The sequence below is a fragment of the Miniopterus schreibersii genome, assembly GCF_964146895.1.
Source record: "Miniopterus schreibersii genome assembly, chromosome: 3".
NCBI classification, from domain to species: domain Eukaryota; kingdom Metazoa; phylum Chordata; class Mammalia; order Chiroptera; family Miniopteridae; genus Miniopterus; species Miniopterus schreibersii.
In genome coordinates this window covers 68,367,009-68,394,132 of record NC_138103.1, presented here as the reverse complement: position 1 = coordinate 68,394,132, position 27,124 = coordinate 68,367,009, and the positions used below count along the sequence as shown (strand labels likewise).

The following is a 27,124-nucleotide window of genomic DNA, read 5'->3' as shown; positions in this document are numbered from 1 at the left end:
TGTCTTTCGTAGCTAGAGGTGAGGATTCGATTGCCCTAGAATGTCTCTGCAGACCACCCGTGGCTAATTAAGATATATGGAAGCAGTGCAGTTTTTAAAATTCTATGCAGTTTTTTTTTTTTTTACTAGCATCAATAATTATTGTCCCCTCTTAAGTTCTGCCTTATCTAATCCTGGGTTTCTGTTTTCAGAACGTGCGCATGCTTTTCATTTCAACACAGCCCAGGTTCATCAGGGGAGTTTACTGCCCTGGGTGATTTCCTCTTTAAAGAAGAGCCTCGTTATGCCACTGAGGAAGCCCCACCTAAAAATACACGTAGGGGTCGGCTGCCCTCAGACTCACCCGGGGACAGCTGGGAGGGACTCTGTTCGGCTGGGCGGCTGCTCAGAGCACACGGTCGCACCTTCTCTCCCTGCACACCAGGGCTGAAGGTCCTCCCTATCGGCATCCGTATCTTCCAGGACACCCGGGACACCTGCCAGAGGCTGTTCACAGTGGCCTGATAGCAGGAGTCATGTAGAGGAGGGGTGGGGTCATGCACCCCAAAGACCCCTTCAGCTCTGGCTGGACTGGAACACGGTGCCTCAAGAGTTTGATTCTCTTTGTAAAGTTCATGAGGACAAAATACCATCCCTAAGTGAGGGGCTGTACCTGAAGGGGCAGTTCTGGGGGTGACTTTGAGGACTGTGTCCTTCCAAGGCCCATGTCAGCCTGAGTTTACAGACCTAGCCAGGCCCTCAGTTTTCAGTCCTCAGGACCCCAACCAGGTGGATGAGTAGTCTGCTCCCTGTAGAATTCTGCAGACCCGCTTGTCCCCTCTGAAACTGAACACGGGGACAGAGGGGCCTCGCCTGTGTTCCATTCTTCTGCCTTTGTTGGACCCACCACCAGCTGCCTTTCCCATCTGATGGTCCTCGTTCCTGTGGCGGGGGAGAGAGAGGGTGGCTAATTCTTTAGGTAATGCCTTTGGCATCTCTCTAAGAGTTAAGAATAGTACCCAATAGTGGAACCAGTTTTTAGTGACAGAAAAGTCTCTATAAAATGTCCCTTCACTGTACATGAACAGTGTTAACTAGCTTGGGTAAAATGAACTTAATTTTTAGCTGGTAGAATTTGAAGTAGTTCCTGCTTAAACAAAAACTTCTCCATTAGTGAGAGTCCATATAGAGGACTCTCACTTAAACAAAGAGAAAAAAAGTATTTCCTTTATCAGAAATAAAGTTTCAGAATGGCACTGGGGGAAAATTACAAACAGTGTCGCAACATATCTATTTCATCGGGGTCCTGTTTCTAATGAAACTCTACGTGTGAACGGGCTTTGGAAGGTCTAGTTTAATCAGTGTAGTGCAAGCATAGTGTGAGTTTAACCAAATTCACCTGGGCAAGGAAATAAAATCCCGCCAACAGAGATTTAATGAATGGAGTGAAATCTGTAGGTGGAGCTTAAAAATATTTCTGGATTAGAAATATTTCCGTGTTTTTAGGTTAAACATACAGTAGTTACAGTATTAAACATTTAGAGCATAAACAAGAGTTGTGAGAAAAAGATCCATTTGGAAATTGTTTTTAAAAATCAGTTAGTTGGAGACAGAGACAGGTGAGGCCATGAAGTGTTAGCACCCGCGCCTGCTCAGAAAGCTGTTCTGCGCCCGCCGTGGCCGACTCCCCTCCTCTAAGCCTTGTTTGTGGTCTGCGGCTCCTGTGCCGGCCACCGGGGAGCCTTGTGCAGACCTTGTCCTTGGATCCGGGCCTGCCAGCCCTCGCTGCTCCACGGGGCCTATTTCCAATATCACCCTCCCCAGGCGGCTTTTTCCTATTCAGTGAAAGTGAGTTGGAGAATCTGCCCTCTCAGTATCGCCACCATCAATCACACCAACACCTCTCTGCAAGGAAAGAAGAAAAATGGAAAGGTGGTGGTAACTGATGCCATTTGCCAGCTCGGTGTTTATTAGTGTGTAAGCTCCCTGCGGGCAGGGCTCTGCATTGCTCAGCGCTACTTTAGCACCTCACACGAGAGCATTCGATACGTGTGACTCTATGATGTCTGTTATTGGGAATGATGTGTCAGCTGTGTACAGAGAGCCCAGTGCGCTGGCTGATGTGTGATGATGTCCTTTTTGTTTCTGTCTCAACGGCCTGCTTCCAGCACTAGTCACAGAAGGGACAGAAGGAAGAGGCTGTTGGGATGTGGATCCCGGGACCCAGGGTGTGGGAGCCGACTTGGCGGTCTCTGATGCAGGGGAGAAGGTATTGTGAACTGATTTGTTAGTGAATGGCACCGGTTACTTTCTGTAATAAAATAACCTCAGGCCCTGGCCTGTCTGTGGCCGAGCGTGGTATGAACATGTTTTCCTGAATTGTTCTCAAGTTCAATATTCATATTTAAACTTTCTAACTTATTTCTTCTTAAAATGTTCTCGCTCTTCCTAAATCATGTAGGTGTAAACCAAGAAACACTTGACAAGTTATTAAAAAGATTTCAAACTCCAGTGTTTATTTGTGTGTCTTCTGGTCTCACTTTCACGTTCCGCGCTGAAGCCTCTAGCTTTTCACCCACTTACATTTAGCAAAGGTTGGCCAAGGTGTGTTCCGGGCCATCGGGACTTTATGCCACCAGGTGGCACTAAAGTGGCAGAAATGACTTTGACGTTGGACTATTGCTTGTTTCTCTCCGACTTTCTCTGTCCCCCTCTCCCTCTCTCTCTCTCCCTCTCTCCCCCTCTCTCTCTCTCTCTCTCTCTCTCTCTCTCTCTCTCTCTCTCTCTCTCTCTCTCTCTCTCTCGTGTTTGCGGCTTCTTCTTTTTGACATTTTGTCTGTGTAAGTTATAACACTCTCTTCTAAAAATTAAATGTGTGGAATTTAATTTACTTCCTACGAACTTCAAATGCAGCTGAGATGTCGGAAATAGACTATGTCTAGAACGTGGTTCTGGGAGGTGGCCGGCGGGCCTCCCCGGGATTGTCTGGGCTCAAGAGTTTAGCTTTATCTAAAGTCGAATTGGGTACGCTGCCAAATGCCAATATGCGTTATGTGGAAAAGTGACACGTCAGATCTTTATATGTGTAACATTTTATGTAGCATCTATTTTTTGTGTGTGTATAAATATACAAATGACTGAGAAACCAAATCCAAAGATAGTTTTAAAAGATGGCTGTGGTTGTTTAAAACTTCACAGGCCGTGCAGACTTCACAGTGGAGCTTCCAGGGACCAGAATAAAACAAAAGGTTATATTGTTTCACCTGGAAAAACAACACATAATGACAACAAAGTTTCAGAGGCCGAACGAAAATAGGAGTGTGATATTTTACTTTCTAACTTGTTTCATTTTAAAATGTTCCTGCTTTCCATCCTTTTTGATGGAGACTTCATTTTTAAGTCTGTAGCTCCCAACTGCCTTTACATTACTAGAGAAAGGAAGGGAGGGTGATCACTAAGTTTTTTCTTGATGGAAAGCTGGCTGGTCCCCACCCCTAAAGTCTTTTTCTTCTGTGATTCAGTCACAGGTAAGTGAGATGAAGGATCCAGATTCCTCTTTGGACGAACCTGTCTGGAAAATGTGCCATTAATAAGGCATTTTGATAAACTAAATGAACTGACAGGACAGGATCACTTGAAATCAAACTTAAAAAAATGCATAATGTATATTTTTAAATTAGAGTTCTTAATAATGTAAGGCTTTAAAAAAAAAAATTCTGAAAGAATTAAAAAAAAACCCTAAATTTGTGGCCCAAATGGCAAAATAGCCTGTGAATCATCACTTGCAGCTATCACGGGGACCACAAGGTGGCGGACCAACTCTATTAAAAAGGTGATGTTAAAACATTCCTGGCATGTATCAAAGCTGGTGTGGTTCTTGGAAATAAGTGACCACATGTTGCGTAACTCATTCCTATGTTTCTAATTTTTATAGAATATAAAAATTATATATCAAACTATCTTTTTATTACACAAACCATGGAGTGTGGAGCAAGGACAGAACCAGGAATGCAGAGAAAATTCCAAAGCTCACTGCAGAAGGGCGGTTCTTAGCCCCTTGTCTTCCAGACGGTTGGGAGCAGATCTAATGGCTCTGAGCTTCATCTCCTTGCCATCCGTTGTCCTCCCCTGTTAGAGGTGCTGGTTAATGATGAAATCTTGAGCTGGCGGTGTGGGGGAAGAGGCCTGGCTAGGTCATGAAGGCAGACCGGCCTGAACTAATTGAGTTTAACAAGCCCAGTGTTACCTGAGCTCTAACAGCTGACTGCTGCTTGTGGTTTCAATTTGAAGCTGCTCAGACAAGAGCAGTGGGAGGCTGTAGGCTTTTGGTGGGGTGAATCTGGTCGCCTTTCATAGCATAATGTGTGGGATACACACAGGTGCCCGATGTTTAGTTATGGAGTGGAGCGAGCATCCATTTCATGCCAGGCAGGTTTGTGGCTAAGCACTGAGTACACAGATGAAATCCCGCTATTCATTGGCTCACATCCTAGTGAGAAGAAATGGATGATAAATGAATAGACAAATGTCCAGTTCAGCTCTGGAAGCTGGAACCTTCATTACACACATGTGCCCTTGTGTGGGTGGAGAGACCCCATCTCCCGGGGGGGGCGGATGGTCCCTGTCGCCTCATTCATGGCCTCTGCTGTAGCGATTCTATTAAGGCCATCATGGAAGGTCCAGTGAACTCAGAGAGGGAGGATTTGGGGCAGGTCAGCTCAGTGCTCCCCTTTGGGCTGCCTCTGGGTCTGGTTTCTTCTGCCCACCACTGGCTATTTGAGCTTTGTGAATCTCAAACATTGAGACAGGGAGCTAGAGACCAGGCTTGATGATCTCTAGCTTCCAAATCTGGCCTCCAGGAAGCAAGGGGCCAGCTTGGCGTGGGAGACAAGTCATCCCGGGCACCAGAGAGCTCAGTTTACAGTGTGGTTTGTGCAGGTAAATACTGTCACTTATCGAGAGTGTGTAGGGTTTCCTTACCATCATCCCTGTGGTTGCAGGGAATGGTTGGGTGAAAAGCTGGGGTGCATCTCAAATGCTGAGTCTGTACCCAGAGGGGCTTTCATCACGTGATTGTCCAATTCCATGGACTTTGATTTCTGGGGGATGGAGTCACTGTAGAAGAGCTTAGAGAGAGACCTACCTGAGGCCATGCATTTGGAAACACTATAGGGCAGCTTTTTAAAAGTGGAGCAATATTTCATTTTCTTATGTTTTTGTGTATTTTAGGTGGAATATAGAAGTTTTCCAGGTTCCTCTCAGTCAGAGGTGAGCTATGCATACCTTAAATATACCACCATCTCCTCTTCATTTGTAGATATAAATGCTTTTTCCAGAATTTGACTCTTAGGATCTTGTTTTTCAGATTATACAAGCGATACAGAATTTAACCCGTCTCTTATACAGCCTCCAGGTAACTACGCTCCTCTAATTTTTGACCTTGTGAGTGTTTCTCTCAATGCAGTTCACTTTATTTGATGATTCCCAGACTTCAAAAATTAGAACATTCACGAGGTAGTGAATGATCTTAAAAGAGTGCCAGCCCCCCTGCACTCAGTGAGGCGTGCTGAGTTCACCTGGTTTTGTCATCACGAGGCGACACCACTAGTACATTTTATACCATTCTCTTCTGAAACCATAAAACAGTTCATATCTTTAAAAATATGGTGACTATGACCTGGCTTGAAGTTTACAGTGAGACTCTTAGGTGAGTGTAGCATGACTTCACATTTTCTGGTGAAAACTTAAATTCACACCTAAACCTTTTTCACTTCCACATGTTGGCCTTGGGCCTTTAGAGCAGTTAAACAGTTCACATGCTCCTTCATTCTTTTGGTGGTTCATCCACCCAACATTCACTGAGCGCTCCGTCTGTGCCAGCCACCAGGCACAGGGCTGAGCACACAAAGGCGGAAGGGTGCGCCATCTGCCCAGGAAGGACAGGCCTGCGTTTAGGGTTATAGGTTTGGATGGTTCCTTAGGCCACACACAAGAAAGGCGGAAGGCATCTAATTGCTTAATTTGTGGATTTAAAAAATATTTAAAAGGATATAAAAGGAATGGTTCTATCGTAGACAAATTTATAGAATATTTTGAGTATACAAATAAAATAAAATAACTTGTGATTCTCTAGAGAGAATCATTATTGACATGTTGGCATATGTCCCCCCTGTTTCTTAGAATCATTTTGCATGTAGTCTTACAACATGCACCTCTCTGTGTCATCAGCGATTATTCTGTAGCACAATGTATACCAGTTCTATGATGTTCCAGTCTGTGGAAAGCATTTATCCAGTTTCTCATAGTTAATGCTTTCGTATGAACTTTGTACACTAATTTCTTTAAACATATCTGAGCGTTTCTGTAGGATCAATTACCGGAACTTTTTTCTTTAGGTTTTTAGCAGACATTGCCAAAATAATAAAATCAACACCCCTCTACTTCTCAGTTTGAAAATGGGCCACGGTATCTGATTATCTTCATTTTAACTTTTTGGGTTACTCTTACGATTAAACTTTTTTCCTACTGGTTTATCACTAGTCAGACGTCCTATCTTGTACCTGTTGAATCTTAAAAGAAAATTAAGTCTGATTTTATGTTTTCACCAGAAAAAAAAGTAAAGTCAGGCTGCATTTTAAGCTTTCTTACTTGGACTTAACCTGCAGCAAGGCTTCTCTATGTTCCACTGACCGTCTGCCGACTCCCGCTCTGGGCCACGGCCTTGATTATTGAAGTTCTGCGTTCATTTGCGTGATGCGGCGCCGGCTTCCTCATTGCTTGGCTGTGCTTATGTGTATGTTCGCCCGTGAGAATGTCTGAATGACTGACAAGTTCCTTACCTTTCTGCCAAGACTGTTTGTTCAATTAAAATCTCATTACACGGGGTGAGCAAAAGTAGGTTTACAGTTGTGAGTGTGGGAAACAGAGTTTATTCTTGTGTTATTTTCCATACCCACAACTGTGAACCTACTTTTGTTCCACTGTATTTATGAATTCAGTTGGGGAGAATGGGCACTTTTGCAATAACTAGTCCTCCGGTCTGAGAACAGGTTAGTCATCTTTTATTTTATGCTCTGCTGGGAGCTTCGTCATTTTCTTCACGTAGGTACTGCTTATATGTTTTTTGTTTTTTGGGTTTTTTTGCTAAGTTTATTTCCAGATATTTGTCTCTTTGTTCCTATTGTGAATGGAATATTTTTTATTATGTTTCCCCAGTGGTGGTTGCTGATAATAAGGGTATTGATTTTTATATGTTTATTTTGTAACTGGCCACTCATTGAATTTTATTTTTTGTCTTAATAGTTTTTTCTTTCTTTCTTTTTCAATCCTCGCCTGAGGATATTTTTTCCATTGCTTTTCAGAGAGAGTGGAAGGGAGAGAGAAAGAGAGAGAGGAACTTGGATGTGAGAGAGAGACATCGACTGGTGGCCTCCCTCATGTACCCCGACTGGGGCCGGGGATTGAGCCTGCAACCGAGGTACGTGCGCTGGACCAGAATCGAACCCCAGACCCCTCAGTCCCTGGGCTGACGCTCTAACCACTGAGCCTAACTGGCCAGGGCTAGTAGTTTTTCTTGTAGATTCTTTGCAATATTCAGGTAGAAAGTAAAAATTTGGAAGTAATGTTATTATGGCTATTTTTCAATAATTATATCAGTTTTATGTTCTTGGCTAGAACGTCTGAAAATGTATTAACTAATAGTGGTGACTGTAAGCCTCCTTGTCTTGTTCCAGATTTAGTGGGAGCGCCTTTACTGTCTCACGTTAGACATGCTGGTCTGGGGTTGATGTGCTTAGAGACTGAATTTATCACATAAAACAAGTATTCTTTCATTTCGATTTTAACTGAGAGGGGATATAGTTTGCATAGAGCTCATTAACTCCGGGGAGATGAAAACATTGAGCACCCCGGCGTGTGTGCCTGATGATAGCACTCACTAAGTCCTATCTCTTCAACTTAGAATGCAGCCCATGTGGACCCAAGGTTCAGAAAAACCGGGCGCCCTACCCGGCCCAGTCTTTGCAACTCACTGGGTTGAAGCAACATGGGCTTCTCTTAACCAAAGCTTCAGAGCCGGTCTCAGGACATGGGCTCAGAGATTTCTGTTCCCGCACAGTCGCCTCTTTAGAAGCTGAATTTCTTATGCACGATTGAAGTTTTTACATAAACGTTTTTGGATGGGAGGAAAATGTAATGTGATCCCTGTGTTAGGAGAGCAGAGTTAGAGACAAGGCATCGGCAAAGCGGGAAGGAAAGGGTGCAGCTACTCCGGCGAAGAACCGAGAGAGTGAACTGGGAATTCCCCCGGCCTGGAAGAGCAAGTGCTGTTCTCTGCCCTGGTGACCACTGTCAGCTTTAGGTGTGAAAGGGAACACTCTCCGGTCTTCAGATTCCGCCTCATCCCGCATGTTAGTAGATCTGAGGAATATTTCACTGCAGCACCTGGTCTGAGCACAACCCTTGCATGAGCGTTACCGTTGCTTATGGTAGTTCTGACATACAAACTTTTGGGTGTTTGTTTGTTTCATTGCACTGATGCCCTTAGGATTTGTTAGAATTAAACGGTGGTACACAGTCTACAGTTTGTCCACCAGGTCCTCGGAGTCCCGAGTGGCTTATTTCCTATTTAAAGGTCCAGGTAATTAGTGCCTGTTCTCAATGGTAACTGTTCTCTTTGTAATAACTTCTTAAATACTTTCATCAAATATTTATGTGAATTTGAAATTTTAAGACTTCTTTTCAAATTTAAAACCGTGAGTTTTGTTTCAAAAGGCCCCAGTGAATACAGCTGTTAATCTTATCCCAAGACGAGCACCCATTTAAAATGTGCCCGGGTCCTTTAACCTTCAGAAGTGTGGGAAGCTGCCGATCTAACAGGACTAAGGGTCCAATCCCCGTCTTCCCAGCGTCTGTTACTCGGACAGTTTTAAAAACTCTCAAGAAAGAAAAATGTGGATTTATCCCTAGAAGACTGATCATTTCTCATCACAAGTCAAACCCCACCCCCACCCCAGTATGTGGCCATGTCCGGTTAGTCCCTCCTGTGCTTCTTTGCACTTTCAGCGGGAACTTTTAAAATTAAAAGCTTCCAAGGGGAGATTTGTGTGCTGTGGATCCTTCCAAAGCTTGGCAGTTACTTCCTGTGATGCGGCCAAAGTTTTCACAGGCAGATACCGTGACTCAAAATGTTTTTTTAATCTAGTGGGGAATGTCCTCTGGGCTTTAGAGTATCTATGTTTCCTTAACCATCCCAGCCTCCTGTTAGCAACTGTTAGACAAATGAATTTCACCTTAGAGTTTTATGCATGACCTTCCTGCTCTAATACAAGCGCTGGCAGTAACGAGACTAGCTTTACCACGTACGTATCCTAAGTATGGTATTAACTGCATTTCCTGGGCATTATGCTATAAAAAGATTATTTACCAAAAGTCTACAAGTGGCTGGCTTTTATTTTTATGTCTTTGTATATGTAATGTAGCTTAAGCAATTTCTGGTTTTGAGACTCAAATCAAGGATCCTGCCGGGCTCGTATATAGATCCTTAACTTCTCATGGTTCGGAAAGAGCATGAGGCTCAGAACAGGAACACAGGGTCCTGTGAGTTTATGTACTGAATTCTCATTCAGAAGGTTTGCTTAAATATTATCCAAAACTCAGCAACAGACCCCACTTCTGAAAGCAGGGGGTGGGTATTCCTTCTGTGCTTTCTTTCTTTTGTGTATCGATTCCCAGGCCCTGCCACTGGGAAGTGAAGACAGGCCTATCGGAAGTGCCAAGGCTGGTCTTGGGAGGTCACTGGGAAAGGGGGGAGCAATAGCGAGAGAACATAATTTGGTCAAGCCTTGTGTGTGGCGAGGTCGCTCCCACCCAAAGCGCGGACCACACGGACGCCTCCCCGTCCCCCTCTGCCCCACAGGCCGCCCTGACCATCCAGGACAGCCACATCGCGATCCACCGGCTGCTGCTCCGGCCGCAGGAGAGCCTGGCCCCGGGCCCTTCCCTCCGAGGCAGCCCCCTTCAGGACCGCAGCCTGGAGAGGCGGCGCGAGGAGCTGGCCCACGTGCCCCGGCTGCGGCTGCAGCTCCAGCAGGAGCAGCGGCACTGGGAGCGCAGGTGCGACCGGCAGCGGCGGGAGCAGGAGGCCCGGGAGAGCCGGCTGCAGGAGCGCGAGCGGGCGTGCCAGTCGCGGGAGGAGCTGCTGCGGAGGGGCCGCGGGGAGCTGGCCCAGCAGCTCCAGGAGTACCAGCAGAACCTGGAGCGGCTGCGGGAGGGCCAGCGCCTGGTGGAGAGGGCGCGGGAGCGGACGCGGGCCCAGCAGAGCCTGCTGCGCGGCTGGAGGCACGGCCGGCAGCGCAGCCTTCCCGCCGCCTTCCCGCCGGGAGGCTCCGAGGTAGGTCCCCCGAGCTCGCCCGGCGGTGCCCGGGGCGGCTCCTCCAGGGCAGGCCCTCGCCGCCCTGTCTCTGCTCCCCGGGTCACTCGGTATGCAGGGAGCAGGCGCCGGGAGCTGTCCCAGACGGTGCACATGCATCTTGGTTTGAAATGTGGAAATTCGAAAGGCCTTGGGCCCGTTGGATCGCGGGCTCCTTGTAGATGGAGACGCCCCAACCCAAGGGGATGAACGCAGGGTGGAGCCGCCCCAGTGCCCAGAGGTCTGTCCTGAGGCACACGCACCGCGGGCTGCTGTGCTCCCTGTGGTTAAGCCCCTCTTTAGATGACCCTGGCTCAGACGTGTGCACAGGTGCACCTTGCTGTAGACCAGTTAGCTATTAATGGGCATGACAGGCCCTCAGCTTAGCAAGTGTAATGCTATTCTGTTATTAATACTAGTCTGTTATTCCACGCTTATGCTCTTTTTGTCATTTTGATATAGTAAATTCAAAATCCCTTCACTAACCATGGTTAACGTGAGTATACTAGTTGATGACTGGGCAAAATAAGACCTTTCGGAAGATCCTCTGTTCCACTTGCGCCCTCTCTAACCAGGCTTGACAACCGCACTTGTCCCAAGAGTTTGCTTTTCTGTGCTGTGTGCAAATATAGGCTATTTTATTGACAGTACATAAAGCTGTAAAAGTTGATAAGCTTATAAGAAAGATCTGCATCTGACTTTTTTTTCAAGTTGGCTAAATTACATTTATTGCAGATACATGTATGCATGTATATGTTTTCGTCGTTTTATTTAGCCAAGTGCTGCTCTCCCTTAAAATAAAGTGGAAATGTTTGAATGGCAGAGAGCAGTGCTGCTTGGGTATTTTTTTAATCTTCACCTGAGGATATGCTTATTGATTTTAGAGAGAGAGGAAGGGAGAGGGAGACATCGGCGATGTGAGAGAGAAACATCGATGTGCTGCCTCCGTATGCGCCCCTCCGGGGGATAGGACCTGCAACCTGGGCATGTGCCCTGACTGGGAATCGATTCCACAGTCACTTGGTCATGGGTATAAGACGATGCTCCAACCAACTGAGCCACCAGGCCAGGGCTGTTTTTTTGTTTGTTTGTTTTCTGTTTTTTAAAAGATATGCTGTGCATAGCAAACTGAAGTTCTTGGTACTAGCTCATTGGAGGGATGGAAGGAAGGGGTCAAGGGTAATGTTCTTCTTGGCTTCACTCTGATGAAAGTGTTGACTGCTAAATTCTATACTTTATAAAACTTGTTCAAATGCCTGGAGAAATTATTGTGTGGCTTTTTTTTTTTTGTATTTTCTTATACAGGTAATGGAACTTAATCGATCTGAGAGTTTACATTATGAAAATTCATTCCCCGTCAACAATGCTTTAGTACAAATGTCATTTAACACTTTCGACACACCAGCTCCAACAGCCATCCACCAGGATGACACCCACCCCCTCAATATGTCTAACTCGGACTTGGGAAGGACTAGTGAGAGTCAAGTAGACCTCAAGACGGACGTTTCTCAGCCTGCGGGTAGCAACCATGAACTGTGGACAGCCGCTGAGTCCTGTCATCAGACATCCCCTCTCCATCAAAGCAGCGAGGATTCTTGTAAAAATGGTAATTAACACTTTAAGCATCATCTGTGTAGTTTCAACAAGAAGCCGTGTCTCTGAATGGTTGACTCTTCTTTAGACTCAAAGTGGGCCCTAGGATGGGAATAAATTGGTGCTGTTGAGCTGGAGTTCGTGGCATAAACTTTTCTTTGGGGAAGTCTGGAGCATGCTGTCCCTTGTGAGTAGCTGGAGAAGCTAGACCATGGTCACGGGGCCTCCAGGATGCCAGCAAGATGCTGGGACCAGACAGGGTTTTCAGGCCTGTGGGTTAAATGATAACTTACTCTTAAAAGTGAAGCAACTTGATATTTAGGGTCTCACTGTAGACCCTACCACATCCAGATACACACATTTGTTGACTCTCAGAAATACAAGATATGGACAGGGTTTGTGGTAGGATTTTATTGCCTATCAGGGCAATTTTCTTTAACGTTAGTGAAACCGTACTGCTATTAAACACCCAAAATGAAACTGTTAACATCATTTGTCATTGTGGAAAAAAAAGGTGTGTGTCTCCATAAGTACCTCGTAATAACACAATTTGCTAATCCCATTAAAGCATTTGCCAAATATCAGTGAAAGGCAGCTCGAGTTACCAACTCCACATGAATCCAAATGATTTAAATCTAAGTGCATTATAAATTGTTTTCCGTGGGATATGACGAAGGGAATGAGAAGAACTTGAAACCTCTCTACCAAAAAACAGATGGCATGCAATAGAATAAACAAATGGCTGGCCACATGGGTGTAAAATAAATCACTACAGCAAAATGTTTCAGTCACAGAAAGCAAGCCACAGTACGGAGGTCTTCAGAACTGGGCACAGACTTGTTTCCACGCTTGATATATATTCTTAGTTTGTCAGTAGGATAATTTTTCAGCAATGGAAAGTTTTAAAGGTATTCAGCTTCTCTGAATTATTATTACTAATCCGAAAGATGTTGACTCTGAGAAGTGGATCATTCTTTATAGTCACTGCTTTAACAGTCTTATTTCTTGCCAGCCTATAGGAGAGAGTTAAATATTTCTTTTAAGTATCATTTCAAATATTTTTTAAATAAAAAAGATAAAATGGAATAGTTCATTGGAATTCAATAAAATGAAGAGTCAGCAAGAATTTATAAAACATAACCACTTTGATGAGTTATCTTGCAGCTTTAGATTGGTGGAGACCACACTGCAGAGCGCTTTTGTAGGTACATGTTGCTTTGCTGCTTTGATTCATTAACTTGCTGTTTCCAGGGCCTCGGCTGTTTTTGTCGGTGGGATTTTGCATACTGACTGTGGCATAATTCAAAAACTCAGTTTGAGTTAAACCACATTCGGCTTTTGTTTAAAAGAAGTATTTCTCTCATGCTTTTTGTGTATCTCCCATCTTTTTCAATTGCCTTGTGCTTCAAACTAGAAAGCTTTAAACATTTGGCAGCACACTTGCAGGAGATAGAAAATGTACTAAGGAAATAAACAGTGATTATATACAAAACCAGTCCTCCACATGTAAAGAATTAGATGTAGCCAAGGGAAATGCTGACAAAAAGTACTTGTGCTTCAGATATTGTGTGTCCAGTGCAGGCCAAGGGCGCTCAGGGCATTGCCAGAGGAGAGGAAAATCAACTTTGGCCTAAATCTCTTGAACATGCCGGTGAGTGTACATAGGGATGGGATCAGAAATGCAGTGTGTGCTGTTAAATGCTGGAGTTTTACAACTAGTCGAAAAACCCTATTTATGTTTGTTTACTTAAGCGCGATAAGCAGTTCCTGGAGCAGAGAAAAGAAAGTCAGATTAGAAGGTGACAGGGAAGTGGAATAAAAATTGGATATATATTCTTAAGAGGGTTGTCAGGGCCAGATAAAATTGTTCGAACCTCGCCAGAGCCTTCATTGCTCATACAATCGCAAGTAGCACACTATAATCCCCTGGTGCTGGCCTTCGTGAGACCCTGATGGTGCTCTCCCTGCATTGTCTTTGGTGGCAGCACTGGGCCGGGAGAGTCAGGCCCAGGGTGTGCAGGTGCAGGGGACAGTCCCTGTGCTGGAATCAAGGACAGTGCAGTGCCATCGTCACCTGCTCCCACATGTGGCTGCTGAATCTTGGGGTGAGAGGTCATCAGTGACCACTCCTGAGGACCCAAAGTTCACAATACTCTAGTTAACAAAATTTGTCTCTAATGCCCTTGTCGGTGTCTGTGTTAAATATGCATTTGACCATGATTCGATCAAGGCTGCACTAAAGGTTTCACCCGTAGGCCAGCCCCAAGGTCAGCCGTTTTCAGGCAACTCCTTGGAGACTGGCTTGCTCTGTTGTCTGGTCCAGCCCTGGGTGCATGTGACCTCTTGGATCAGTGGAAATGTGAATTTCTGGAACAGTGTAAGCCAGATGGAAAAAATTGTCTGTAAATTAAATTCTCAAATGTGTTCAGCTGTCACCTAGACTGGAATTTTCATCGGTTTGTTCAACCCAACCTCACCAGACGTTTCACTGAACGCCTTGTGCTCTGGTTGTAATTGGGTTTTGAATCTCTCTGTCACCACCACTGCCACCAACAATTATGTGAATCTTACCAAGTTTCAAGCACTGCGCTAAGGTTTTACATGGAGAGACTCATTTAACACAATCTACTGAGATGGCTCCGTGATTATCTCCATTGGAGAGGGGAAACTGGGGCACAGAGAGGTTCAGTGACTTGTCCAGGGTCACACAGCTAGTAAACAACAGAGCCAGAGATAGACCTGGGGACAACTGGCCCTGGAGTCCATGCTCTTTACCACTATACTATACGCTGTTGATTTTTGGAAAGCTGTTTAGAATTATGCTTTTTAGAGAAGTTGGAGTAGAAATAGAATGAATCCTGCTATAATGCCTAGCAGGATGTGCACAATTAAGAGCCAGGGGTGGTGGTAGTTTTCTTTCCCTCCCTCCCTTTAATATTAGCATTTGGAAAATATTTCTAAATCTTTTGGATTGCCGTGGGCAATGCTTGCATGGGCTCTGAGTACCTTTAGATATCGTCAATACCCTTTAGCTTCCCTTTTCCCAGAAGATACCTTTCCTAAGGATAGTTTCTCTAATGATGCGTAATGATAGCCTCATGTTATTTGTAAATATTTTTTGAGGTAGCACTTTAAAGGACTTTACTCTCCAGTTTTGGAAGTTGTTTCATGAACAACATTCTTGGATGTTTGAACACTAAATCCAAATTGGTATTTGGTTTTATTTAGAGGAAGGGATGGTTGGTTTAAGAACTTAATCTGCACTCCTCTGAGGGACACCAGCCAAGAACACAGAAAATAGGAATTTCTTTAAACAGTGTCGTCCCTACGGGATAATCGCTAGCTTTAGAATTCTAGAACTATTTCTTCAATGCGTCTGTTAGTTTATGATGTTTGTGTTTTTCATTAATCAACAGAAAAACACTTTATGGTGTGAAAATTAACCTGAAATCTTCTTAGTCCCCATTTTCAGTTGTATTTGTATTTGCACCTCAGTATTTGCAGGTTACCTAAAAAGTTTCTCTTCAGTGTAGTTAAAGCATTATGGTTTCACCATGCGTATGGTAAGATTTAAATCAAGAGCCAAATTTTATGTTGGTGTTGTAGATATTGGAAAAAGATGATAACTTCATGTTTAAATTTCAAAACAGTGTTTCCCTTTGCTACATATTAGAATTGGCACCCATCAAAATATTTTCCAAATTCAAAGCATTGTATTCAGAGTATTTCATCTTGGCAATGATTTAAAAAAAATTACAGATAGCTGTGTTAAACTTTAAATGACATGTTTTTGTTTTTTTTACACATGGAAAGAAAAAATTTCCCAATAAAAAGCATTGCTGTAATTAGTATTTAAGCAAGTCTTTAAGAAGTGAGTATATGACAGTTTCTAATGTTTTGCAAATATTCCATAATTCAGAAATATCACCTTATTTGTGTGATCTATGTGGAAAGAAGCTTTGCCAAAGACCTTTAGGCAATTTCCCATAAAACTGAACCTGGCATGAGATACTGTAAGCTTCAATCACAAAGGTGTATTTGAAAAGGGGGATGTATTAGTTTGCCAGCACTGCCATAATGATGTACCACAGGCCCGGTGGCTTAAAAAACAGAAGTTTATTTCCTTAGAGTTCTGGAGGCTGGAAGTCTGAGATTGAGGTGTGGGTAGGGTGGGTTTCCGAGGGCCTCTCTCCTGGCCTGTAGAGGGTCCTTGTCTTCTCTTATCTTCAAATGGCCTTTCCCATGCACGTCTGTGTCCTAATTTCATTTTCTTCTAAGAATACCAGTCATATTGGACTAGTGCCTGCCCTAATGTCCTCACTTCATTAGCTCTTTGAAGGCTCTATCTCCAAATACATTTTGAGGTAATAGGAGTTAGGATTTCAATATGTGAATTGGGGAGGGGGGCATCCTTTAACCCTGAACACAGGATAAAATGACTATTTTTCTCATTGCAATATTTTAGGTGTCATGAAGGCTTTAATTTTTATGAATGTACCAACATTGAATTATAATTTACCTACATTGTGAGCTTTTTTTACTTGGTTAGGGAAGTGAATTGAACTTTGTTTAAAAAAATAGCATAACAGTGAAATTGTGATAAATATATATGTCATATATGTCTGTATGTTTATAGATATAGGTGTCTGTTGTAAAGCCTATGTCAGCTTGTAGAAATTAGGGCAGAAAATACTGAGTCTGTATATTCATTAGGCTGTATTTCCAAACCTAGGCCTTAATTAGGAGCTTTGGGAATTTTGAGCTCTCTTTATGATTGGGAAGGATATTAGCTGCCTTTATATTGGATTGCTTAAATGAAACCAGAGCTGAAGGCTTGGGAGCATTTGTTATGACATCAAATTATTATTCAGATATATTTATGGGAATTTGTAGAAGTCAAAATTGGGAAATCATTGGGCAACTGTTTATCTTCAGTCAAATGTCTTGACTGACATTTTGGGTAACATTTTAAAGGAAACCATAGTATCGCTTGCTCTCAGTGACCTACGTCTTGACAAGAATGTATAGAATTGGGCTCAAAGGCTTACTTTTAATCTTTCTCACGGACTAGTGTAGATGATTGACTTTCTCCTTCTGCAAATTTTGTACCAGGAAAGGGAAACATGCCATTTGCTTGTAGAGCCTGGTGAGCCACGGGTGCTGACTGCCAACTTCCTGATTGCATAGTTCTCTGGGGGCAGATTGACTGTGCGAGCCAACTGGGCCAGGGCCATCCCGCCTTAGCGCGCAGAGCCCAGTACACAGCAGGAGAGCAAAACCAGCAGGTGGGTGGATTCAGAGGCAGCCAGCCAGCCAGCCATGTGGTGCCTGCTCATCCCCACCCTGGGCTCCAGTTTGGTTTGAGCAAGCTGCTGACGGGGGAGTCCAGTCAGTATAAAAGATTCCAGAGGTTAGGCCTGGCCTTGGGTTATCCTTAGCTTAAAACAAGAAAAATATATATACATACAAGTACATATATACACATGTTTGTGGTCGATGGGCCACATATTGGACTGCTCTGCTATAATGCGGCTTTTATTCTCAAAGTGATTAAGGGTTGGGTCTGGAAGGGAAGTTTGTAACTATTTACATACCAAGCGTACCTATGCAATGACTCGTGGGATAGCAATCCCAAACTGGCAGAGGAAGCATCGCCCTGCCCACGGATCAAAACCCTAGGACTGTCTTTCCTCGCTCCTATGTCCACCCAACCATGGGGATTCCATTTTTAGGGTTTGATTAAAATGTGGAGCGTTCAACTGAGGACTGTTATTTTATGTTTCCCTACAAAGAATGTGACCATCTGGTTCAGTGGGTGGCAAACTTTTCCTTAAAGGTGAATATTTTTGTCTTTTTGGGCATCAGGTCTTGGTCGCATGTAGTCAACTCTGCCCTTGCAACTGGAAAGCAGCCATGGGCAATGCGTAAAGAATGAGCTTAGCTGTGTTCCGGTAGAACTTTATTGATAAGAACAGGTGGTCTAACTTTTTTTCTCTCTACTTAAATTGAGGTCATACTCCTCCTGGTTTGGGAAGCATCTCTTATTAGCACTTATCATAATTGCAATTAATTACCTGTGTAATAATTTACGTAATGTCTGTCTGCCCCACAATGGAATCAGCTTCGTGGGGGTTGAGAATGACCTGTGTTTTCTTTAATTGCTCCATCACAAGCACCAAGCACAGAGTTTGGCATAACGAACAGCTAATAATATTTATGATGTGAATGAAGGAGTTGGGTTCGCAGCCTTTAGCAGCAACGAGAGCTGGAAGAGGCTGAGAAAAGTGAGGAGAGCCGTGGAGTGGGAGGGGGGCTCATGCAGGCCGCTGGGCAGTGCCTCAGGCTGGCTCACGGACCCAGTGAGTGTCAACACGTTTGCAAGCTGGGTGTATGTTAGATGGCCTTCTTTTTTTGTTTATTTTTTTTATATTCTATATTATTTTATGTTAGTTTCAGGTGTGCGGCATAGGGGTCAGTGATGTAATTTATAATGTGATCCCTGATAATTCTAACACCCTCTGCCACCATACGGAGTCGCTGCAGCATTCTCGCTCCGCGCCCTGCGCTGTGCTTTCCATCCCGACTGCTCGGTAACTACCAGCTTGTGCTTCTCAATCCCTTCACCTTTCTCACCCAGTCCCCCAGTTTGTTCTCTCCCTCTATGAGTTTGTTTCTGTTTTGTTGGTTTATTTTGTTCTTTAGATTCCACATGTCTGTGAAATCATATGGTATTTGTCTTTCTCTGTCTGATTTATTTCACTGAGCCTAATACTAGATGGCATCCTTAAAATGCCAGGGTAACTGCGAGACTACTCCCCTCCCCTCCCCTCCCCTCCCCTCCCCTCCCCTCCCCTCCCCTCCCCTCCCCTCCCCTCCCCTCCCCTCCCCTCCCCTCCCCTCCCCTCCCCTCCCCTCCCCTCCCCTCCCCTCCCCGGCACTAGGCAGCAATGCTAACAGTCACCAACTCTTCTTCCTCCCGAATGCTGAAACAGCTTTGTTTACTGAGGCCCAGGCCTATGTATCAGTTTGGTATAGGCACTCTGTACAACTCCGGAGAGCATCTTTTTATATGAGTTATTTTTCCATTTAGATCATCATACATATAGTCCCATATGGCCATGTGTAGCAAATAAAAACTTAAGTGTGTTTTCCATAAAATGCTTTAATATAGTCTAAACAAGCGGAAATGCATCCACTGCTGTCATTTTAGGAAGATAGCACATAAACAATTTAGCATTTAATTGTTGTATCAGTAACTATTAGTCAACTTAATATGTTCACTGGGCTGTTTCTTTTTTAACCATAAAGTAGCTCGAGCACCAGTGCATTAAACATGGGTAGCCAGCTCAGCATCAATGAAATACTTTCATAAACCCTTTTCTTCTGCTAAATCCTATTTAACAGTCCAGTGTATCTCCCCAGGCAAAACAATTACTATATGTTTAGTTAAATACGCTCCTAGACTGTGAACCAGTTTCCCTGGCAGCTTTACCTTCTACTTGTCAGCTTTAAAATATTGCCTGAAATATCACACATAGCAATCTTAAAATCAAGTGCGGTGGCATCTTAAGAAATACATCCCTTCGCGGTCCCCCAGCCGGACTGAAAGGCACCTCTGCGCTCTCGGCTGGCCGGTTCCCAGGCACAGCTGGCTGCGGGAGAAGGCTCGTCCCTGTTGTTCTCTGCAGACTTCGAGCCAGATAATAAATAAGCCTGGGCCTGAGTTTTGATCTGTGGAGATGTTAATTTGCCATGATAAATCACTGCTGAGCTTCCTTGGATAAGGGGCCAGGGTATCCGTTCTCTCTCTGGATGAGACATTAATTCAATTTAATTCGATATGTTAATGCTTGGTTTGAAATTTTACCTCAGAAAGAGTGTAGCCTTACGGGGTTTCCAGTTATGCACAAAGGACCCCGAGCCTTTGCGGAACAGTTTCACAGAGAGGCCGTGCAGTTACATTCATGGCCACTCTTTTCCACACCTCTCTCTGTGCAGCTTTCATCACACCACAGCTTTTCCTCCCTGCAGCCTAGCATGCAGAATGTTTGGATTCAATACAGAATATTTGGACCATCCACCAGAAATACAGGAGACTCTGCGCCTCTGGTGAAGTGAGGCCATTTTGGAAGGAATGGTGCTCTAAGGCTTTGGAAGCAACATTTACAAGCAAAACATTGGCAGAGTTCGTTTTATTTAATGACCTGCTTCCTACCAGAGATCTTGGCACCCCGTGCGATGATTTGCAATCAATTAATCACACAGAATGTTGTAACACTGCAGGAAAGGCATTGCGCGCCGAGTCTCATAAATCCACCAGCGACAAAAACAGGGATTATATGCTCAAAGCCCCCTTCACTTGGAACCCAGAATGAGAAGGTGGTTTAACATTCTGTTTTCTCACGTGTCTTCGGAAGCCTCGGTCCTTTCTTGTAGATTCTGGATTTTGAAGTTCTCGTTTCTCGTTGTGCTTGGCCTCTCCTTGGGCTGTCGGTATGGGAGCCTGCACGTGTTCCCCGCATCCATGTGAGACGCTGGTCATTTAGACGAGGGAATTCTGCACTCCCCTGGATTACTGACAGAAGGCTATGGCGTTGGTTTCCCCCCAGATTCAGGGCAGTCATGCTCAATGGTGGTAGGCCGTGTTTCTGGATGTCTTTGTAGGAATGATTCAGAAAGGAAGCGTGTTTCCATCCAGGGAAGACGCTGGCATTTGCTAGAGGCAGATGGCAGCAGATGGGCCGGTGTGATATTAGGAGTCAAGGAGGTTTCGCATACTTGGCTTTGCCAAAAGCTTCTGGAATCTGCGTGTTTAGGATCTTGGGCTTGTATTCTTGTCATTTAAGATGCGCCCTTGAAGTTAACTGTTGAGCTATGCTGGAATGTTTTCTTCTTCTTTTAGCATAGTAAATACGGTGCTGTTACATATTCTTAAAATTATATAAGCTTAAGCGTACGCATATTGTGTTGTCTTTATTTCCATATGTTTCTATTTTGTGGATGTTCTTATAACAAGAATATAGGAGCTGAATGTATATTCCATTTGATTACACTTGAACCCTCTTTTAAGAAACTAAAGGTTTCAAAGCTGGTATCACTTCCAGTGAGCAAGTTACACTTCTGACTCCTGATGAATTTGTTCCTACCCAGTCGTGCTATTTTTGATAACTCGTTCACGTATCCAGATCTGCAGGACATTATACGCCAGTAGAGCTCATCCTGTATTTTTAGATCTTGATGCTTCTGTTCAGCATGAGCTCTGAAATACGCTAAGTCTTGCATGTGCAGACTCCTTTTCATGGGCGCATAGGTTGGAGGGAAGACGCACAAGGAACAATTTTGGCCAAAATGTGATGGTCCGTTGGTGTGTGTGGAGTCACGAGCTTGGATTTTGCATTGAGGCTCCAGCATGAGGGAGCACAGCTGCCCACTGACGGCCCCCTGGGGACCCCGCACTGGAATCACATCCCCCTTGAGAGGAGGCTGCAGTAATGCCGCAAGGGGGGCGGGTGTTTAGCTTTCTCTTAGGGTGCTCGACTCAACTACATACATAGGATTAAAAATTTTTAAGGTTTTTTATGCTGAACAAGCAGCCTGAGGTAAAGCATTGTGAAAGATCAGATACTAAATTCGTCTTTTATGAGCTCCCTCTGCTCTGAGAGGCCTTAATGAAGGGGGGCGGGGCCTGAATCTGAACTGTGTGAGCCTAAGAGCAAAGGAAGTACTGGGGAAAATCACATTAAAGTTATCCTACTCTAAGAAGTTATCATTGCTCCTGGTAGGAATGTGGAAGCATTTTTTTGCAAGTGCTGCTACCAGTAAATTAAAACATTTCCTCTTTGTATTCATCAGATAAGAGATGTAGAAATATTGATATACAGATATGGCAGGTGTGTTTGTCAGATTCAGTCTCTTGCCTGCCGCAGTACTTCAAATATTCAGATACCCACACACACCTAGACACACCCATCCACCCACCCACATAGGGACACAATTAAATTTTTATTTTTATAAATCAAAGTGGGTTCAAAGAAAAAAGATTTATTTTCTGAAACAAACTTAAAGTATTTCTATAAATACATAGTTCTGCAAATTTACAGCACTTACGGTGATAGCAATTGGTGATGATTTTCATTGTTTTTTAGAGATTATTTTTCAGGGTTTTCTTTAGAGAGACTATTAGTTAACTTTGAGTACATGGTTCAGGAAAATTCAGAAAGTATTTTTCATGAAAGGCTTGGTCATATAACTGAGTCAGGACTGACCCAGAAATCTACTCGGGTTGAAACCTGTTTGGCAAATATTGTTTTTGACCAAAATGACCAAGGCCAGACCTGTTCCTGTGAGGAAAGTAGGTGATGGGATATTTCCCTGTCATTCAAAGGTGAGAAGATGAAGAATCCACCCTCTCCCACCTTCCCAACCAAGTTTCATCAAAAGTAGACTAAAAACATGCTTTTCCAGTGTAACGAACTTTACATGCATTTATCAGTAGTATCACTGTTAAGTGAGGAATTCGATACGTGAATTGGCTAAGTGAATAAGGGAATGGATGAGCAAACGCAGGCGTGAAGGAACGCGGCCGATGGATACTGAACAGTGGGGACGGTCGCTGCACAGTGGTTAATACAGAAGCCTGGACACCGCGTCTGGGTTCGTGTTCCAGCTTTGCTGTTTATTACCTGTGAAATTTCAAACAAGTGTCTAAACTTACTTGGTGTGTCTGTTTTCTTATCTGTAAAATTGGACTTCTGCTTGGTAGGTGGTAGGAGAATTAAGTAAGATGAGACAAACATACTTGGAACTTCGGAAGCACTCAATAGACACGGTCGTTACCACTGTTACCACTCTACTTTGTGTTAAGGAAGGGGGTAGATCAGTAGGAAGGGCGCTGGGTCGCTTGAGCCACTGGACTGCGCCCCAGATGGTTGCTCTGGTGACCTGAGACTTACTCTGTCTCCTTCGGGTATTATCTAAGAGGGCACGTCTCAAAAAAGTGTTCCGCAGCTCTACTGGCTCCCTCCAGGTTTTACATGATAAAAGGCTCCCATATCGGGTAATGTTGAGAAATGCTGGTTTGGAGACTACGCAACTTTTCAGAACTTTTGTTGAGCTTGTGTGCGCCGTGAATTCCCAGAAGTGGCACTTCCCAAACCTACTCAACCACAGCAGCCTCCTCTCCAGCCCACCATCCTGCAGGGCTACTATTTCTTGAAATACACAGGAAAAAACACTGGCGTAAGCAGATGCTGAAATAAATCCATTGCCTGTGGCACCCCCTTCAAAGACATTTTTTTCTCCCTTGGGAACAGTTGAAGTCTAAGTGACATATCCCAACACAATTTACCGCATGGGTTGTCTTTTGAAATCTAAATTCAGCCTGATGGGTTTAAGATAGAGTGCTGCTTGGCCCCCAGGCCAGCGTTTGGGCCTGTGGATAAGGGTTCCTGTCCGGTCCTCTTAGGGCTTGTCTGGGTCAGCTTTCTTGGGCTTATTCGGACATGCCATGTGCTCAAGTCCGCCATCCCTGATGAAGCACAGGCGGCCTCTGATCTCTGGGCCTTAGTCTCACACTGTTCTGTCCATTCTTACCCTGCGGTCCAGCCATCTGAGGTTCCCTCGGTCATGCAAAGGGGCAGCCCCCCTACCCCTTGTACGTGTATTTCCTCTGTTGGGAATGTCCTCCCCTCCAGCCTTTGTTCCCAACCTGCTTAACTCTTACCCATCTTTCACTTTCTTCCCGACTCTATCCGCACCCTCTCTGGGTTAGGAGCCCCTCCTGTGTGATCCCGAAGTGCCCGAGACCCTTTTATTACTTCCTGCCATATTTTGTCACTTTTTCCCCTTTAGGCTCCAAGATGCCCTTTATAGTTTATTGACTGAGATATAATTTGCATACAGCGAAACGCTCAGCTGTTAACTCTATTGTTCAATCAGTTTTGTAGAAAGAACATCAAGGCACAGAATGTTTCCATCACTCCAGAAAGTTCCCTCTCTCCAACCAATCCCCAACCCCAGGAACAAATGCTCATCCACTTTCCATCGCCACAGGTTAATTTTGCTTTTTCTCGAATGGAATCAGACGCTGTATCTTTTTGTGTCCAGTTTTTTGGTTTTTTTTCCACTCAGCATATTATTTTGGCAATTCATCCATGCTGTTGCATGAATCCATAGTTGGTTCCCTTTTATTGCTGAGTTAACTTGCATTGATAAATTTACCATTGACTTAGCGATTCTTCTTTTGATGGACACCTGGCTTATTTCTAGTTTTTTGCTATTATGGATAATGCTGCTGTGATTATTCTGGTACAAGGCTTTTTGTGAATTATGTTTTCATTTCTCTTGGATAAATACCTAGGAAGAAAATTGCTCCTAGAATAGGTGCCTACTTAACTTTTAAGAAACTGAAACAGTTTTTGAAGTGATTATATGGACTATAAACTGGGTGGTGAGACAAGATCGTGTTCAACTTGGTTTCCCTGGAGTCCAGCCCAGTACGGGGCACACACCAGGCTCTCAGTGCTTATTGAGGAATGAATAGATAAGAAGCTCAACCCAGCTTTTATGTTGACATACCCTCTACTAATCGACAAAGAATGAAAGCTTAATTGGCTAAATGTGGACTTATTCTAGGCAAGCAGAAATCAGGGGCAATACAGTTCCCCTCCTCCTGCTCCTGAAGCTGAATTTCTAAATTCAGGGCAGCACTACCCGCAGGCGAAGCCAAGCATGTAGATTGATAGGGGACCACAGAGGGGTCTTGATCACCAGTAGCTGCCAAGCTTATCCCTAGGGTTAAAACTCCCAACACTCTCATTTGAGATCTTTTCCAGCACCCACCCCCCCTTATTGATCTTCACAAACATATTGCAGCCAAACTTGACAACTGTTTTTTCCCGTTCCTGTGAAATACCTCCACAGGAGGCCACCTCTTCCTTAGACGTGCTGGTCAGCCTGCCAGGCTCGGCTCAGATGCTGTCTCTCTGAAGCCTGACCTGGCCACCACGTCTGGAAACTCCCTCTGGAGGCCTCTGGCGTGGTGTCCAGCTGTGGGTGGTGGTCATCAGCCTTGAGCAGGAAGTCCTGTCTTCATGGTAGTTATCTGGGCTGGCATCTCGCTACTCTGCGAGGGAGTGGGCTCTCCCAGGGCCACGTGCTTTGTGGCCCTCAGCCGTCTAGAAAAAACGGGGACTGCTGGTCACTAAGGGAGTAGCTGAGGCTACTCTTCATGATCCTTTCTTTCTGGCCAATTCCACTGAAGAAAAGTTAAGTTGGGATTCGTGTCTGCTGGTGGATAATTAAAGGGAAATTAGCAAGCTTCCTTAGGCTCCAGTGTTAGTCCCAGGTCCCAGGTCAGAAAGCACAGGTATTAACAAGTAGAGGAGCTTCATATGACATTTGTATGCATAAGACAATTTAAAATTGGGAGAGCTGGCTCTAGGGAGTAGAGCAGTTTATTGTGTGATACAGATGTTCTCTTTTGGTAGTTTAAAGTCCTAATTTTGCCTCTGCTCTGCAAACTGCCCACATCTTTAATTGTATAACTTATAGAAAAGAATTTAAATTCAATTTTCGGAAATATAATATAGTATTTTTACTCGGATAACAAACATAAATGTGAAAAGAATGCCGAGGCTATGAAACTCTGCACTGAACAAAACATTTTCTACATGTGAAGGTGCACTTTTAAAATTACCATCATTTTTGAATAGCATAAACTTCAGGCTGCGCTGAAAAAGGTATTTCAGGGTTTGGTTTCTTGGCAAATGTTATTGCAAACAAATAAGGGTTGTGAAAATAATGCTTCTAAATATCTAAAAAGAATTTTATGTTGCTCTGACAACAAAAGCTCTCTGACATCTCATAGTTTTGCAGTTGATCAAGAGAAAAATACCCTCGTTTGTAGACCTTTCAAAAACTGGACGCCGTTTTATTTTGGTCTGATAATAACATAATTATTAAGAAGTAGGTAGAACTAATTAGCTTGGGTGTGTTCGGTCTAATTGCTTGCCTTTTTCTGGTTTAGAGAAAAACACTGGGTCTTGTATGCTTAAGAACTTGCCCAGCCGCCTTTCCCTCCACTGAACCAGTAAGAAGTAAGTGCAGCGTTACAGTTCCTAGGTTGATCTCCTGCGTCGTTTGCCTGGCAGAGAAATGAGTTCAGTCCCCCTTCTCTCAGCAGAATGAGAGGCGTAACTCTTTCTGTGTGGGTGAGCAGGGTCATGCAGCAGGCAGTTTCCAGAGTCCACTTGAAGGGCATGGCACTCAGAGGCCCCTGGCCTCTGCACCCTTCAGAGGACCCAGTGCCATGAAAATACTGCCCTGTCCTTGTCGCTGGAGACCTACCTGTCGTTCCGTTCAGCGCACTCTTAGAAACTTGTCCTTGCTTTTTAGCAGGGACTCCAAGGTTTGAATATCTTAATTTGTTTTGATTTAAAAATTGAACTTGGCATTTTTTTTCCTACCTGAATGTATTATGGACAATTTCAGACATGTACAAAACTAAACAGAAGTATAACAACCACCCAGCTGCAAAAATTTAGGTACTTAGGGCCAGTCATGTTTCAGCTAGAACCCTGCCCCCCAACACACACCCTGTATTATTTTGAAGCAATATCTAAAAATCATGTGCAAACACTTATTAATCCATAACATTTCAACATATATCTCTAAAAGGTAAGGCTCTATTTTTTAAACTATTATCACACCAAGGAAAAAATGAACAAAATTCCATAATATCAACATAGAGTCAGTATTGAAATTTACAGTTGTTTTGTAAATGTGTGTGTGTGTGTGTGTGTGTGTGTACTTCATCCAGGTAGTTGTTTGTTTTTTTGACTCAAGATACAAATAAAGAACACAGTTGCAATCGCTTGCTGTGTATTTTAATGTATTTTTAACATAAAAGTTTTAATTATGAAAAATTATAAACTTACAGAAAAGTATAGAAAATATGTATTGGGCATGTATTTAATAAATGTTAACATTTTGCCATATTTGCTTTAGGTATTTCTTGGCCTTTTTTTAAAAGAAATGTTACAGATATGAAGTTCCTTCCCCTTATCTTTTTTCCTAGAGTTAGCCAGTATTCTGTAATTGGTATATATCATTTCCACAGTATGTTTTTATGCTATCACTACATAT

General features: G+C 43.9%; 1 protein-coding gene across 1 annotated transcript in view; it reads left to right on the top strand.

Annotated features, from left to right (window-relative positions):
- ARHGEF28 (Rho guanine nucleotide exchange factor 28) overlaps window positions 1–27,124 on the top strand; it is a 245,968-nt gene that overhangs the window by 205,109 nt on the left and 13,735 nt on the right. Inside the window, exons 31-35 of the mRNA XM_081132719.1 lie at window positions 2,148–2,248; window positions 5,209–5,247; window positions 5,345–5,392; window positions 9,896–10,369; window positions 11,693–11,993. Of these exons, the coding sequence (XP_080988845.1) occupies window positions 2,148–2,248; window positions 5,209–5,247; window positions 5,345–5,392; window positions 9,896–10,369; window positions 11,693–11,993 (963 nt within the window). The remainder of the gene's footprint in view (window positions 1–2,147; window positions 2,249–5,208; window positions 5,248–5,344; window positions 5,393–9,895; window positions 10,370–11,692; window positions 11,994–27,124) is intronic.